Source organism: Barbatula barbatula (assembly GCF_947034865.1).
Source record: "Barbatula barbatula genome assembly, chromosome: 6".
Classification (NCBI taxonomy): domain Eukaryota; kingdom Metazoa; phylum Chordata; class Actinopteri; order Cypriniformes; family Nemacheilidae; genus Barbatula; species Barbatula barbatula.
In genome coordinates this window covers 14,378,862-14,391,033 of record NC_136765.1, presented here as the reverse complement: position 1 = coordinate 14,391,033, position 12,172 = coordinate 14,378,862, and the positions used below count along the sequence as shown (strand labels likewise).

Here is a 12,172-nt window from a genome sequence, read left to right as displayed (position 1 = left end):
GTTGTGAGAAACACTTATGCTGTTCTTGTATCATCATCACAGCTGTTCCCACTCGCATTGCACAAAGACGCAACGCTTGATGTTTGTCGCGGTCCTTCGCGCGCTGATTGGTCGACTTTGTGTCGACGTCACCATTCTAGCTAGAGAACTGAAAGTCGCATTGCGTTACATTACGCCTGTAACCTCTTCACCTAAAATGCGTTTTGGGTTTTTGTTGTCTTTTACTTTAGCCTGAAAACTTGAGAGTTAAAGTGTTGTGTTAACTTACTCATGGGTTAAACTATTTCATGGCGCTCTTGTTAACAGTGCCAAGCTAACAGAGATGGGTGTAGCAAGAAGCAGGATGAAAAAAGTTGCACCTGCTTCGGTTTGTAGCGGCGGCAGTGACACAGATGGACACTTGTTAGGTCCCTCAAACACGAGTTTAGTTCGGATCGTGTCGATAAGAAAAAGAGATCGGACGGACTGTAACAGTGAGAGGCAAGAGTCAGATGTTTCTGCCGAAGGTGACACTCTTGCGGAGGTGCACAGAATCCTCGCCGAGTGTGAAAACATCGACAGCAGCGGGACTTCTCATAAGATGCCAACGTTCGGATCCAAGTCATCTGAGCTTTGCTTTGCCAAACGACATGATGCCGGTAACGACATTTACAGAGAGAGCAAACGTGAATTCCATCATGGTGCTTGTGTGAAGAATGATGAAGTTAACTCAATGAACAAACCGACTTCAAATATTCAGGAACAAGTAAGCCCGCTCTTTTTTTCAATTTCATCTCGCAAATACCCCCTATTTATTTAAAAAGCAATGGATCATAGATTTTAATTTTTGACAGAATAGTCCTCCAAAGGACCTGTTGTGTAGCACCCACACAGAGAGCACAGCAACAGCTTTGTGAGTAGTGTGTTTCATGAATTATTTATCCAAGCTTGGTTAGACTTTTGCTCTGAAAGAAGATAGGTTGTGTCCAGCAGCACCATGCTTGGTTGAGAGTGGTATATTATGCAGTGGGGTTTTTACGTTGATATTTGTCTTTATTAAGTCCAGCTTCAATTGTGGTTTATTTCATTGTTTTAGATGTCATGGAACTGGTGGAATTTCTTCTCTGCCGTTGCCAATCACTTATGACCCCTCGGAAGAAGACCTTATGGACACAATTGAGAGGGAATTTGGATAAAGAATATATTGCACTTCTCAGAGAGCTGAAAACTGATCCCTATAAATAAACTGAGGTCTGGTCTTTGCATTCAGGAAGGCCATATAGAAGCCCATGCATTTTTACAAAGTAAGTGGACGAAAAAATTGAGATTATCTATGCTTTACGATCCTTTATTTTGTATTCTGCATCAAGCCATTTGTGTGAAAGAAAAAAATGTGTCTGCCTGGAATGTATATGGGGTTTCATTTCCTGACCACATTTCCAGAATCCTCCACCCTTCTGAGAAAGGAATGTACATTAGGGTTTGAGTGGTTCCATGGAGTCAGTCTGGAACTTCTACCAGAATAAATAATGCTCATAATTAGCCTAAATTTGTGTCTTTTGAAGTATAAACCATGATTTAATCACAAAAAGTCTTTGAAAAAAGGTTTGTTGTTCTGCAGATTATTCATTATTAGTTTATTTTTTCACATGTTCTAGCATCACAGCAGAAGATTTATCTATTATCTAGAAATTTTACACATTCAGGCAAGCCTGACAAAACAATCCTTATTAGTAAAATACACCCTCTAACTATCTTAATGTTTGTAAGCTTGATAGAATCTCACTCAAGCTCAAGATCCTGAAACGTTTCAACGATATACAGTATAAAGCTTTGGAGGGATTTGAGAGGCCACTCTAAATTAGCATTCAATACGCATTTCTACAGACTAAGACCATGCCAAGCTGCAATAAAATCTGTGATTAAAAAGCTGATTTATTTGATCAAATATATATCTAACTCTTCTTAAATACATGTAAAATACTTTTGTTTATAAATGAATATAAACCTGTGTATTAAAGGCCTGAAAACATAATTGTTTAACAATTTGTCCAGTTTTCAATTTCTGAAAATAAATGCAAAACACAGTAGTTCACAGAATTAAAAAACATTTGACTTAAACACTACATTAAAACTAACTATATTTTATAAATGTTGTTACTTCTTTTAGTAGGCCTACACATAGGCCTACATTTCGTTGTGCTCACTTGAACAACAAAGACGATGATAAATGAAATGAAGAAAGTGCAGATTGACATTGGAAACAAGCAGTCAAACATGTTTTATTAAGAAGAGCACAACTAAGGGCTGGAATTCACTTGGAATTCAAGACTTTTATAATCCGAACTGATTTTTTTAAACTAGACATCATACACGTGCAGACTTCTTGAAAGTTTCATATAGAAACACACTAACTGATAAAATCCGCAGACTGGCACAGACTTTCTGCAACAAGTCCAGACTGAAAATCTGGTAAAAATCTGAAAAAACAATATATTTGCCACACGGCGTCGCTGTTTCCGCGCATTGGAAAGTCTGGGAACTTCGTTTTGGGGAAAGTCGGTCAGTAAGGCAAGGAGGCGGGGAACCATTCTAAAAGCTGATTGGTCGCGCCTCCCGGGAATATAGTTGGTCTTGTGATTTGATTGGTCCTAATTTGAGCGACATGGTGGAGTGTTTAGCAACACTGCAAATTCTCGAAATTAAAACTGCCGTTTATCTGAACAAAACTCCGACCTGATTCTCGTGGGGATATTATATTACTGGAAAAACACGCAAGGTATATTCCCAGGCTATGGTAAGTTAGAGTGAACGAAAACAACATCATTTATTTTGGTAATTTCACAATGACTTCCAAATCGACAGCTGGTGTTTGTTTTTTTCCACATCTGCACTAAAAATGTGTTTGGCAGGAAACCTGTTATGATGAGAACATTTTCCTCTCTATTTATGACTTCACTTTTTGAACTTTTAGACCTTAAACATGCACACAACCTGCTCGGGATGTCTTGCTGTAGTTTGAAAATCAATTGAATCATAAAATATCTATAAAAACATGTCAGCTGACAATCCAGAAATCAAAATGCAAACAGCATTTATTTTGCAGTCTGGTGTCCTTTTAACAAGCTAATGATCTATTCATTAGATGGTGAAAATCTGTACTGTCCTGAGCACTAGTGTCAGTAAATGAAATGACTTAAGTAAAATTGCTGCTGGGACATGTATTAGTGATGATGCATTACACAAAAGATCCAGAATAATCTAACAAAACAAACAGGAAGTTGATGCATCATGGGTGCGTCAGCATGACGAGAGTTTAAAGGTAGTTACTTGAAACAACAATGGGAGGCAGAAGCGAAACATGGGGCTAAACTGATACTGTGCTTTACTCATACAAGCACTTTAATAAGCTCTATAGCATTTATTAAAACCACAAAGAACACATTCTTCATTGTTTATTAAAAAAAGAGTATTAAATAAAAGAGTATTATGATGATCACAGTGTATATAATTATTCACATATACATTTTTTACATACCCATTTTCATTTATCTTTATGCAGTTTACCATATAACATTTCCCCTAGATATGTACATATAAATGTAAAAAAAGGAAGAAAATTAATTTCTTTTAAGACAAACACAGTACAAAGGCTTTGGCAAAAGAGTGCATTAATCTTTTTCACAATAAGTAAACAAAATGCTCTGTTGTAGAGTGCGAAATATAAGCAGCGAAGTAAAGAGAAGTCCAGTGCATATTTATGTCTTTGCCCATGAGAGAATCAGAATTCATGCCCGCATATTGCATTTTTCCTGCATATTATCAGTAACAGTTCAGTCTTATTTAGTTTGAGGCCGGAAGCAACATGCCGACTGCAAGTGCTGTGCCATGGGGCAAGGCTTTCGCTGTGGTGATCTTGTTAATATTCCGAACCTCCGCTTGCCAGGAAGGGATCTTTTTGGTGGTCATGTGCCGGCGTGCGTGCTTGGTGAGGTGATCGCTGCGCATAAACCGTCGGTCACACACCGGACAGACAAACTTCTTTTCGCCAGTGTGCGTCCGCCGGTGCCGGGAGAGCTCATCAGAGCGAGCAAATTTCTTGTCGCAACCTTCCCAGTTACAGCTGAAAGGTTTCTCCCCTGGAAGAGAAATGCAATGAATTATAATGTAGACTAAACCCTCGCATCTGAAGTGTTATACATTACATGCTATATACCTGTGTGTGTTCTCAGATGTGCCTTTAGGTGGGAACTCTTGAAATATGTCTTCCGACACCCTGGGAAATTGCAGACATAGTTGCGTCTGCGCGAAAAGTCGCCCTGCATGACAGTGCTCTGACTTGAGGGCACGTAGACAGGTGCTGGTGCCAGAGGCAGTAGTTTTGTGTTGCCCAGGGTCATAACAGTCTGTGGACATTGTGGAGTTGAAGACACTGGCGTTTGAGGCATCACAAACATCACTGTCCCCTGAGGCACTGAAGAACCCATCAAGAGAGGCTGTGGTAAGATAGACTTCACCCCAGGGCTGTGCTTCTGAGCTGGGCCCTGAATAAACGTGGCTGAGATGACCCCTGGTTGTGCCATTGGGAACATCTGACATATGATTGGTGGACTAGGTGTCGGGGGTGGTGACTGAGGAGATAATATAATGGGGATCTTATCATCTTTAAAGGGGGTCGACCTGTTTTTATGGCAGATTGTTTCCGTTCTGTTGTCTGTCTGGGGTTGGTGGGGTATAGCGCTTGGTGAAGGAACCTCAGGCAGCTGTTTATCAGTCTTTGATGGGTACACCGCTTGTGGAATGTTTTGATAGAGTGAGCTGTCTGCCGTGTGCCGTATTACGCTGGTGGCCATGGCTCTGCAAAATGGGGGTGTGGTCTTCTCTGTGGGCTGTCCTGAAGAGGCCATATGATTGATGGAAGTCGTGGTGGGACAAGCAGATCTGCCACTGGGGAGGTTGGGACACGGTTGGGCAAGTGGGGAAGGGGACCCGGGCACCACTGTAGTGTTGGATGTCTCCGTAAAACTGGGGCTGTGAGGTGGTGTCATGCACTGCAAAAAAATAGACATTGATAAATCGGCAAGTAAAATTAAGATATTCGATAAAATAAACAAACCGGTTCTATTCACGGTGGTATTATTACATCTGTTTAACTCTCAGTATAATTACAGCACCGGTGATCTGTGTAACCACAGGAAAGAAGCCTGTGCTGAAGTTCATTTCGGAGAAGCAGCTTATCTCAAGACTGCCACCTTTCCACAGTGTCATAAACCCCCCCCCCCAGTTTTTCAGCAAACAGATCAGATTCTGATAAGAGCTTTGTACTACGACATGCGGCACCAGAGAACCTCGAGGTTCTCCTAGTTTGAATGTTGACATATTAACAGCTTTAAGTGTACATATTTTACTTCCTATATGGTCCAAATAAGAATACCGGCTTACCAGTGAGGAGAGTGAGACAAAGTCCTTTGGGGTCTCCAGAGGTTCGGGTTGCAAAACAGAATCGCAGGAGTCTGATGCTGGCGTGAGAGGGCGAGGTTTGAAGGCGTTGGGTTTTGGAGAGATCTGCCTCCAGAAGCTCATGCAGACCAAAGCTTCAGCAGCTTCCAGGTCATTATATTCTGGCACACTGCATGAAGAGTGCTCGCTGGTGTGTCTTCTCCCATCCAGGGATTCTTTGCAGACCTCCATCCGAGCTCCCTAAGAACAGCAAGGAAATGACAAAACTAATGTAACAGTCCAAAAAAAGTTGCTTGGTAGATCTGAATAAGTCTTTATCTTTGTCTTTATCTATTCATGGATCCAGAAGCAGTATGAGAGTTTAACAGAGGAGCCCTTTATAATGTAACCCATCTGTAGGGACCCTCTATCATCAGACCGTCACCTCCCACTGCCAAATAAAGCCAAAACAATGACGTGTTCTCAAGACCACGTGAATAAGCGATGAGCGAAACTCAGAACCGCTGATATGCACGGGAACAGCTCAACGGTGCCCAAGGGCATAAAACTTTGATTGAAAGCCCCTCCCATCCAGAGTTTCCGAAGAATGACACTATTTCCAAGCAGCATGCATGTTTATTATGTAGGCTACACCTGATAAACCTATGTACAGTCTGCAAGACAGTGTGCGGTATGGTCTTGCTTTACTGGAAATGCTTTACAAATAATAAACAGTAAGAATTATCCAAAATCTTAATTTTGGTAAAAGCTGAACTGAAAAGTGGCACATCTCACACTCTTTATCAACGGCATGCACTCGAAATGGGATGCAAAACCTGATGATGTTAACAAAAAGAAACTATAGAAGCCTACTTCTGCTCAAGCAAGAATATCTGACCATTACTGTCACTGTCATGATGCACATTTTATTAGGAATAGTAATGAATCCTAAATGTTTATGAGTATTTCGAGTTTTTACATTATTAAAACAACATTGTATGTTTATTAAAAAGAGCTTAAATCAGACAACGAGGAATACCCGCGCATTACGCTTTTTGTTTACTATCAGAGAGGAATGCATGCATATGACGTACAGACAGATACGCACGGATTCAACTTTGTAAGAGTTATGATTCATTGTAACCGTTCATGCTGAGACAAATATAATTATGTAACAAAGTGTCACTCAACCCGGCAGGTTTCTTTCAGTTCAATTAGTTAAACGCAAAGAACAATTAGCGTCAATAAAATCACAAGAAACTTAAGTAAATGATTATTCGATCCTTACCCCAAATATGTCTTTCATGTCAGCGAACTGAAGTGTTGACATCTACACGAAATGTTTGAAAAAATAGGACCGATGTGAACAAAGCAGAACAAAGAAACGGAGCTGCTCCGCCTGCTCGGTGACGACTCACGCCGGAATTCAGTTCGCCTTCACCAGCAGCTGAGTTAAACAAGTCCGGGAAAAAAGAAAACAAAATTCACCGCAGTCTGGCGGGTGGCAACACCCCACCAATGAAAAACAAATGTGTGTGAGACCTTGACCAATTGCGTGAAGGACGACGCGTGATCGGTGCGTGATAGACGAGCTATTGGAGGAGATGGGGTGCGTGGCCGCCGGTGGGCGTGAGGAGGGAGTCATCGGTGTCGCTGTAAACCCGCTGAACTGAGAGCCGCGGAACTGGGCGAAAGGTCGCAGCCTTTACAAGCCGAGCAAAAGTGAAATGTGTTTGTTTGTCTGCTCAGCATAAACATGTAAAGAAATGATGTTGGGCGGCAACAATTTAAGGCATTTCCATATTACAACTTGTTTAAAAACAGTTTAAAACACGGTGTGCTTTTTGTGACACATTAAAATTGTAATTCATGCGCAAATATTAATATTGGTACAGCATTGACTTCTGAATTAGCTTTGTCGTTTTCTTGTCATTACTTTAAAAGATAAAAAATGTGCCAAAAAGAGTAGACAGTTATATACAAATGTCGCATAACTGACCAGTTAGTAGGCTAATCACAATAAAAAGTTGAGCCTTTCAATATTATATTACTTTCGTTACATTTTCCGTGTAAGAAAATCACATTTATAAAGGCATGTCATATTTTGAGGTTTTCTTAAGCCTAATTGTGTAAACCTGATATAGTTTCCAAGTTCAAGCTGCTACAGTAGGCTCGGGATAATTGTGAATGCCGTTATTATAAAATGCTCATACATCTCAAACAGGAACATGCTATTAACTGTTATACTACAGTGAGAGTTAACAAAAAACTCTTACCTTAACCCATGACCCGATTTAACCCCATTTAATTAAGACATTTGAAAAAACAGTAATTCTTGCAGTTGTGAGGTGGATGAAATCATCTGTTTTTGGTAATGGTGCTGAAAAATACTTGTGTTGCCTGAATTCAAGTGTCTTAGTCACACCCTCTCTGAGAGGATGGGGTGACAGAAACTCATTCGTCTACCTTTAGAGACTATGGTACTCCAAATTGTGTGGATGTTAAATAAAATCATCCTGACACATGTCATGCAGTCTGCTCTCACTTTACAGGTTATAGATGATTTTTTTAAAAGTGTGTCTGTTCCTTTTCAGGGAAAATCATACTAGTTACTTGTAACACATTGACTGCACTGTCAGGCTGCCAGACATTTTATCTTAATTTATTTCAGGCTTAGAATAAGTTTATAGTTGCCGGATAATAATTTGAGGTTATGGAGGACATTCGTGTATAGGTCTTTTATAAGGAGGTGTAAGTAAACAACTCTCTGTTTATGATACTGTACCTTTGTTAAATGTATTTAAGCTTCAGATAATATAATAATAATAAAGTCAGAATATGAATCATCTTGCACAATATTTCAAAATGACCAAAATATCAATGAATGAGAATATGAAGCCATCAATATTATTTGCAAGTTTCAATATTTTAACTTAAAGCATTATCATAATGTATATTTAACTGTTTAGCAGTTATCACATTTCTAAAACGTAAATACTGTGTAACCTTAAAATCATCCATTAAATAAAAAAGTTAAGAGTAATTTACTATGTGATTGTGAAGTATTCACAGGGTGCTTAGAACATTTAAAACTGCGTTAAAAGGTCATTCTGTAAGGAAATTAATGCTTTTAAATTCTGCCTGTATTGACATCCATTATTATTATTAATCACCCATTTTGTTTGTCTCCAATAACAAGTATTGAAATTTGTGCGCTTGTCAACTTTAACAACACAGTGTTTTTCCATTTTCTAAAAACAGCAAATTTGGACATCCAAGCTTTTGGAAGGATCTAATTAATATTACTATTCCTAGCATGTTGAGAAGTTGGACCATGTTACTGAACTTGATAGTATGTCTTGAGTAAATTTAGCAAACGCCTCCAAGAGCCCTTGTGAAGACATTTTACTAAATTACATTGACTAATGCAATTATATTTGGATTTACCATTATCTCTACAAATCGTGATGAATCTAAATATGCTCATCATCTTCTGGGCTCTGGGAAGTGAGGGTCATGTAAGTGAACATTTAGGAAACCAGCAGGTGCACCACAAAAGCTCAGGCATTCTGTGTTGTGTAAGGCAGTGAAAAAGTGCAGCGCCAGCAGCAGTACTGCTATAGCCGTGTGTGGGAAGCATAGGAGTCATGATCGAGGCGAGAGGCATGTTGGTGATAGAAGTGGGGCAGACTAACAGAGGAAAGGAAGGAAACTAGAGGAAAGGTCATAATGCTATTCATGTCTCCCATCCAGAAGCTCCCAGCACACAAACTCCAGATCTCACATAACTAAAGAGTTTCTGCTTAGCTGAAGTCTAGGGACGGGCCAGAGGAAGGGTCAGATATTCCTGGACGTGTTAATGTACTACTGTGGCTGTCATGCTGGGTCTTTCCTGTTTATGGTGTTTTTGTATTAATCTGTCCTTATATGTTTCAGTGAGTGACTGAGAATACTTTACTATTGGTTTGTTATGTGCTTTGACCATTCTTAGATGTCATTAAAAGGTATTAGATGAATACTGTATATGTGTGTGTACTGTATATGAAGGGCTAAGTTATACGTTTTAGCAGTGCTGCTTGTAGGCAAATCAGATGCACGTAGACCTTCCAATGACAGGTTGATCAACAGAAACTCCCCATTTGCTTCACGTAAGTGGGTGTGTATCTGGGTGAAAGGGCAATGCCAGAGACTGAATGTCAGTTTTGTTTTACAACAGGTTTTGTTGTCTGGTATGTAATTTACTGAGTGGCACGTTTGTTCAAGTGGTCTGGTCTGACATGTATTGTCCGACATGTGACCTGTAGATGGTCACAATGTCAATATAGATTAGATTTTAAAATTCACATTAATGAGGGACGGATAATAAATAATATTTGGAATCATAATACGAATCACACAACGTAACTAAAGTTATGGCCTATACCCTCACCTGACAGGCACTGCTAGAAAAGCATCATGACAATCGGGTGATATTTGTGTGTTTTCAGTGGGCCAGTGATGAAAGAGTCAAATGATCTATTCTATTAGGATGATGCCTGGAGTCCCGATGAACCAGACAGACCCTGCAGGGGCTCATCTAAGTCTTATTCACAGCTCAACAGGCAAAAATCGGATGCATGTTTTATCAGTTTTGTCTCGGAAGTTTCCAAGCTTTCATTTTCTTATTACTATAACAGTGTAAGTTATAAGCAACACATTTTGGTAATGTATTATCATCATCACAGAGATGTTTTATAAATCCACCACCAACTACTGTACTGAATTCATTATTTTTTACATTTATTTATTTTAAATGCAACTTATCTGTTATTTTATATGTGTGTTTTTAAATGTTAAATATTTGTGTCATTTTGTTTTTGAGATCCAGCCTTGTAACTGCAATAAAAACTGCCCTGTCATTGTGCCCTGACGTTCCGGAAATAGTTTTACAATTTATATCCTCATAAAAAGCCAAATGCCAAAACATTAGCTGACTGCAATACTCATCTAATGTAAAAAAAAAACATGCATATTCTTTTCAAAAACCTTTGTTTGTTCATTATGTCCAGGTCAAAAGGAGGAACATTGTTTAAAAGTCATGTTACTTTTTTTTGTTTACAAATTAAGCTAACATTTCAAACTCCTTAACAAGGGAAAAATACTCATATTCAGACTAATTTGGTACATTTTAATAACCAAAATTAGATTTTTTTTAAATCGTCTGGAAGATTGCCAATGAAGCTCTGGAATAAAGGGACAGTTCAGCCCAAAATGAAAATTGTGTTAACATCTACTCACCCTCTTGTCGTTTTGAACCTGAATGACTTTATTTCTTCTGCAGAACATTGAAGAAGATAAGTTTGCTGTAAGATTTGTGTGCTAGATGTCGGGTGTCTGTTTCTCAGCCAAATATAGTCAGACCTTGTTAAGAAGGGATTCCTGGGAATGTAGAGAAGGCCAATGGCCAAACAGGTCTGGAAAGGACCATCTCATCAGCAAGGCCTTTATATGTGACAGATATAACCCAAACTCTGGAACGAGCTATAAATATCATGACTTTAAAGACCCTTTTATGACTTTCTTATGAGTTATCAAGAAGATATCGTTTGTCAAGTAGCGCACCTTGATTCCTGTGTATGTTTACAAATATAATCCATTTAATGAGTTCTCTCAAACACAAAGGCATTTGTTTAGGCAGGCTGGTCTAGAGTTTCAGAGCTAAATGTCTGTAGCCTACCAATCCGTTGACAGTAAAACCAAGTGGTCAAGAGATGGGTGTGTCTGTGCTGTGTGTAAAAGTATTGCCGTAATCCAATAAGACTCAGCTGACTAAGAGAGACATGTTGCACTGCACAGTTCATGAGACCAAAATACTCACTGCTTCCCAAGGGTTGTATGGATCTATATTGTTTCTCTGAATGTAGCTTTTTTCAGAGGCCATTCGCTTTGTAGTTTTTTAACACCAGGTAGTTGTTGTGTTAAGACACAAAATGTATGATTTTATTTTTTTCAAAAAAGGATAAAGTAATCTTTGACGAGAACGCGTTGCGGAATGAAAAACCCAGTTATTAAGGGAAAGAAGCAGAATATCTCTAGTGATCTTCTGTCACCATATGTTTTTACAGGTTGTACAGCATTTTATCCACTTACATACAAACAACTCCCTTGAATGGGAATGGATTAGGACAGGAATGTGAGCAAACAACAGAATGGGGGTTTTTGTGTGCGTGCAGAAATACACAGGTAGAAAACAAAGTCATTGCGTCTCTTAAAGCTGCAGTCGCATACAATGTCAACTATTGCGATGACAAAAAAGATGTAAAACACCATCTTTATAAATGCAACATGGTCTAAAAAATTGCTTTTATATTATTCGGATAACAAGTACTTCCTAAATTACATGGGGCATCGTTCTCAGGATTTCTAAGAAAGTTGCTTTAACTAGATTAAGACAATATTAAAAGGTTGAAGAAGAACAGAATGCAAAGTGAGACAGAATATGAATAAGTGAGGGAGAAAACAGAAAGCAGATGGTCGATTCCAATGTGATGACGCTGAGATTGGCTGGCCGGTTAAAATCTAACCAGATCTGTAGTGGTCTGATATACTTACAAATACACATAAAAAGGCCTGTGATGAACTCATTCATGTGTTTTCACACCCTCACCTCACAAACAAAAATATCATTGTGGATGCAGTAGTACAGTTCTTTGTAAGTGTTGAAGTGTGTACTAAAGACTTAAGGGACAGTTCACGCCCCCCAAATTGCTGTCAA

At 39.1% G+C, this 12,172-nt stretch overlaps 2 protein-coding genes across 2 annotated transcripts; one reads left to right on the top strand and one right to left on the bottom strand.

The window, feature by feature from the left end:
- The first annotated feature begins 90 nt into the window (after nt 1-90).
- Nucleotides 91-2,068, top strand: LOC306895655 (uncharacterized protein). Its single transcript, XM_079459059.1, has 3 exons — nt 91-745; nt 834-892; nt 1,076-2,068. The coding sequence occupies exons 1-3, from the start codon at nt 323-325 to the stop codon at nt 1,173-1,175; spliced, it is 582 nt and encodes a 193-aa protein (XP_079315185.1). The 5' UTR covers nt 91-322; the 3' UTR covers nt 1,176-2,068.
- Nucleotides 2,069-3,421: 1,353 nt separating this feature from the next.
- Nucleotides 3,422-7,797, bottom strand: klf11b (Kruppel like factor 11b). Its single transcript, XM_079459323.1, has 5 exons — nt 7,695-7,797; nt 6,707-7,121; nt 5,422-5,679; nt 4,196-5,030; nt 3,422-4,118 (listed from the first exon to the last, which is right to left on the bottom strand). Exons 2-5 carry the CDS (start codon nt 6,746-6,748, stop codon nt 3,823-3,825), a joined length of 1,431 nt encoding a protein of 476 aa, XP_079315449.1. The 5' UTR covers nt 6,749-7,121; nt 7,695-7,797; the 3' UTR covers nt 3,422-3,822.
- Nucleotides 7,798-12,172: the final 4,375 nt, after the last annotated feature.

What these genes read in the sequence shown, in the direction of transcription:
- LOC306895655 (XM_079459059.1), top strand. Translation starts at nt 323, where the DNA reads ATGGGTGTAGCAAGAAGCAGGATGAAAAAAGTTGCACCTGCTTCGGTT. An exon ending in CTTCAAATATTCAGGAACAA is followed by an intron (nt 746 to 833) that starts GTAAGCCCGCTC and finishes AATTTTTGACAG; the next exon opens with AATAGTCCTCCAAAGGACCT. An exon ending in GAGAGCACAGCAACAGCTTT is followed by an intron (nt 893 to 1,075) that starts GTGAGTAGTGTG and finishes TCATTGTTTTAG; the next exon opens with ATGTCATGGAACTGGTGGAA.
- klf11b (XM_079459323.1), bottom strand. Translation starts at nt 6,748, where the DNA reads ATGTCAACACTTCAGTTCGCTGACATGAAAGACATATTTGGG. An exon ending in ACATGAAAGACATATTTGGG is followed by an intron (nt 5,680 to 6,706) that starts GTAAGGATCGAA and finishes TGCTGTTCTTAG; the next exon opens with GGAGCTCGGATGGAGGTCTG. An exon ending in ACATCTGAGAACACACACAG is followed by an intron (nt 4,119 to 4,195) that starts GTATATAGCATG and finishes TTTCTCTTCCAG; the next exon opens with GGGAGAAACCTTTCAGCTGT.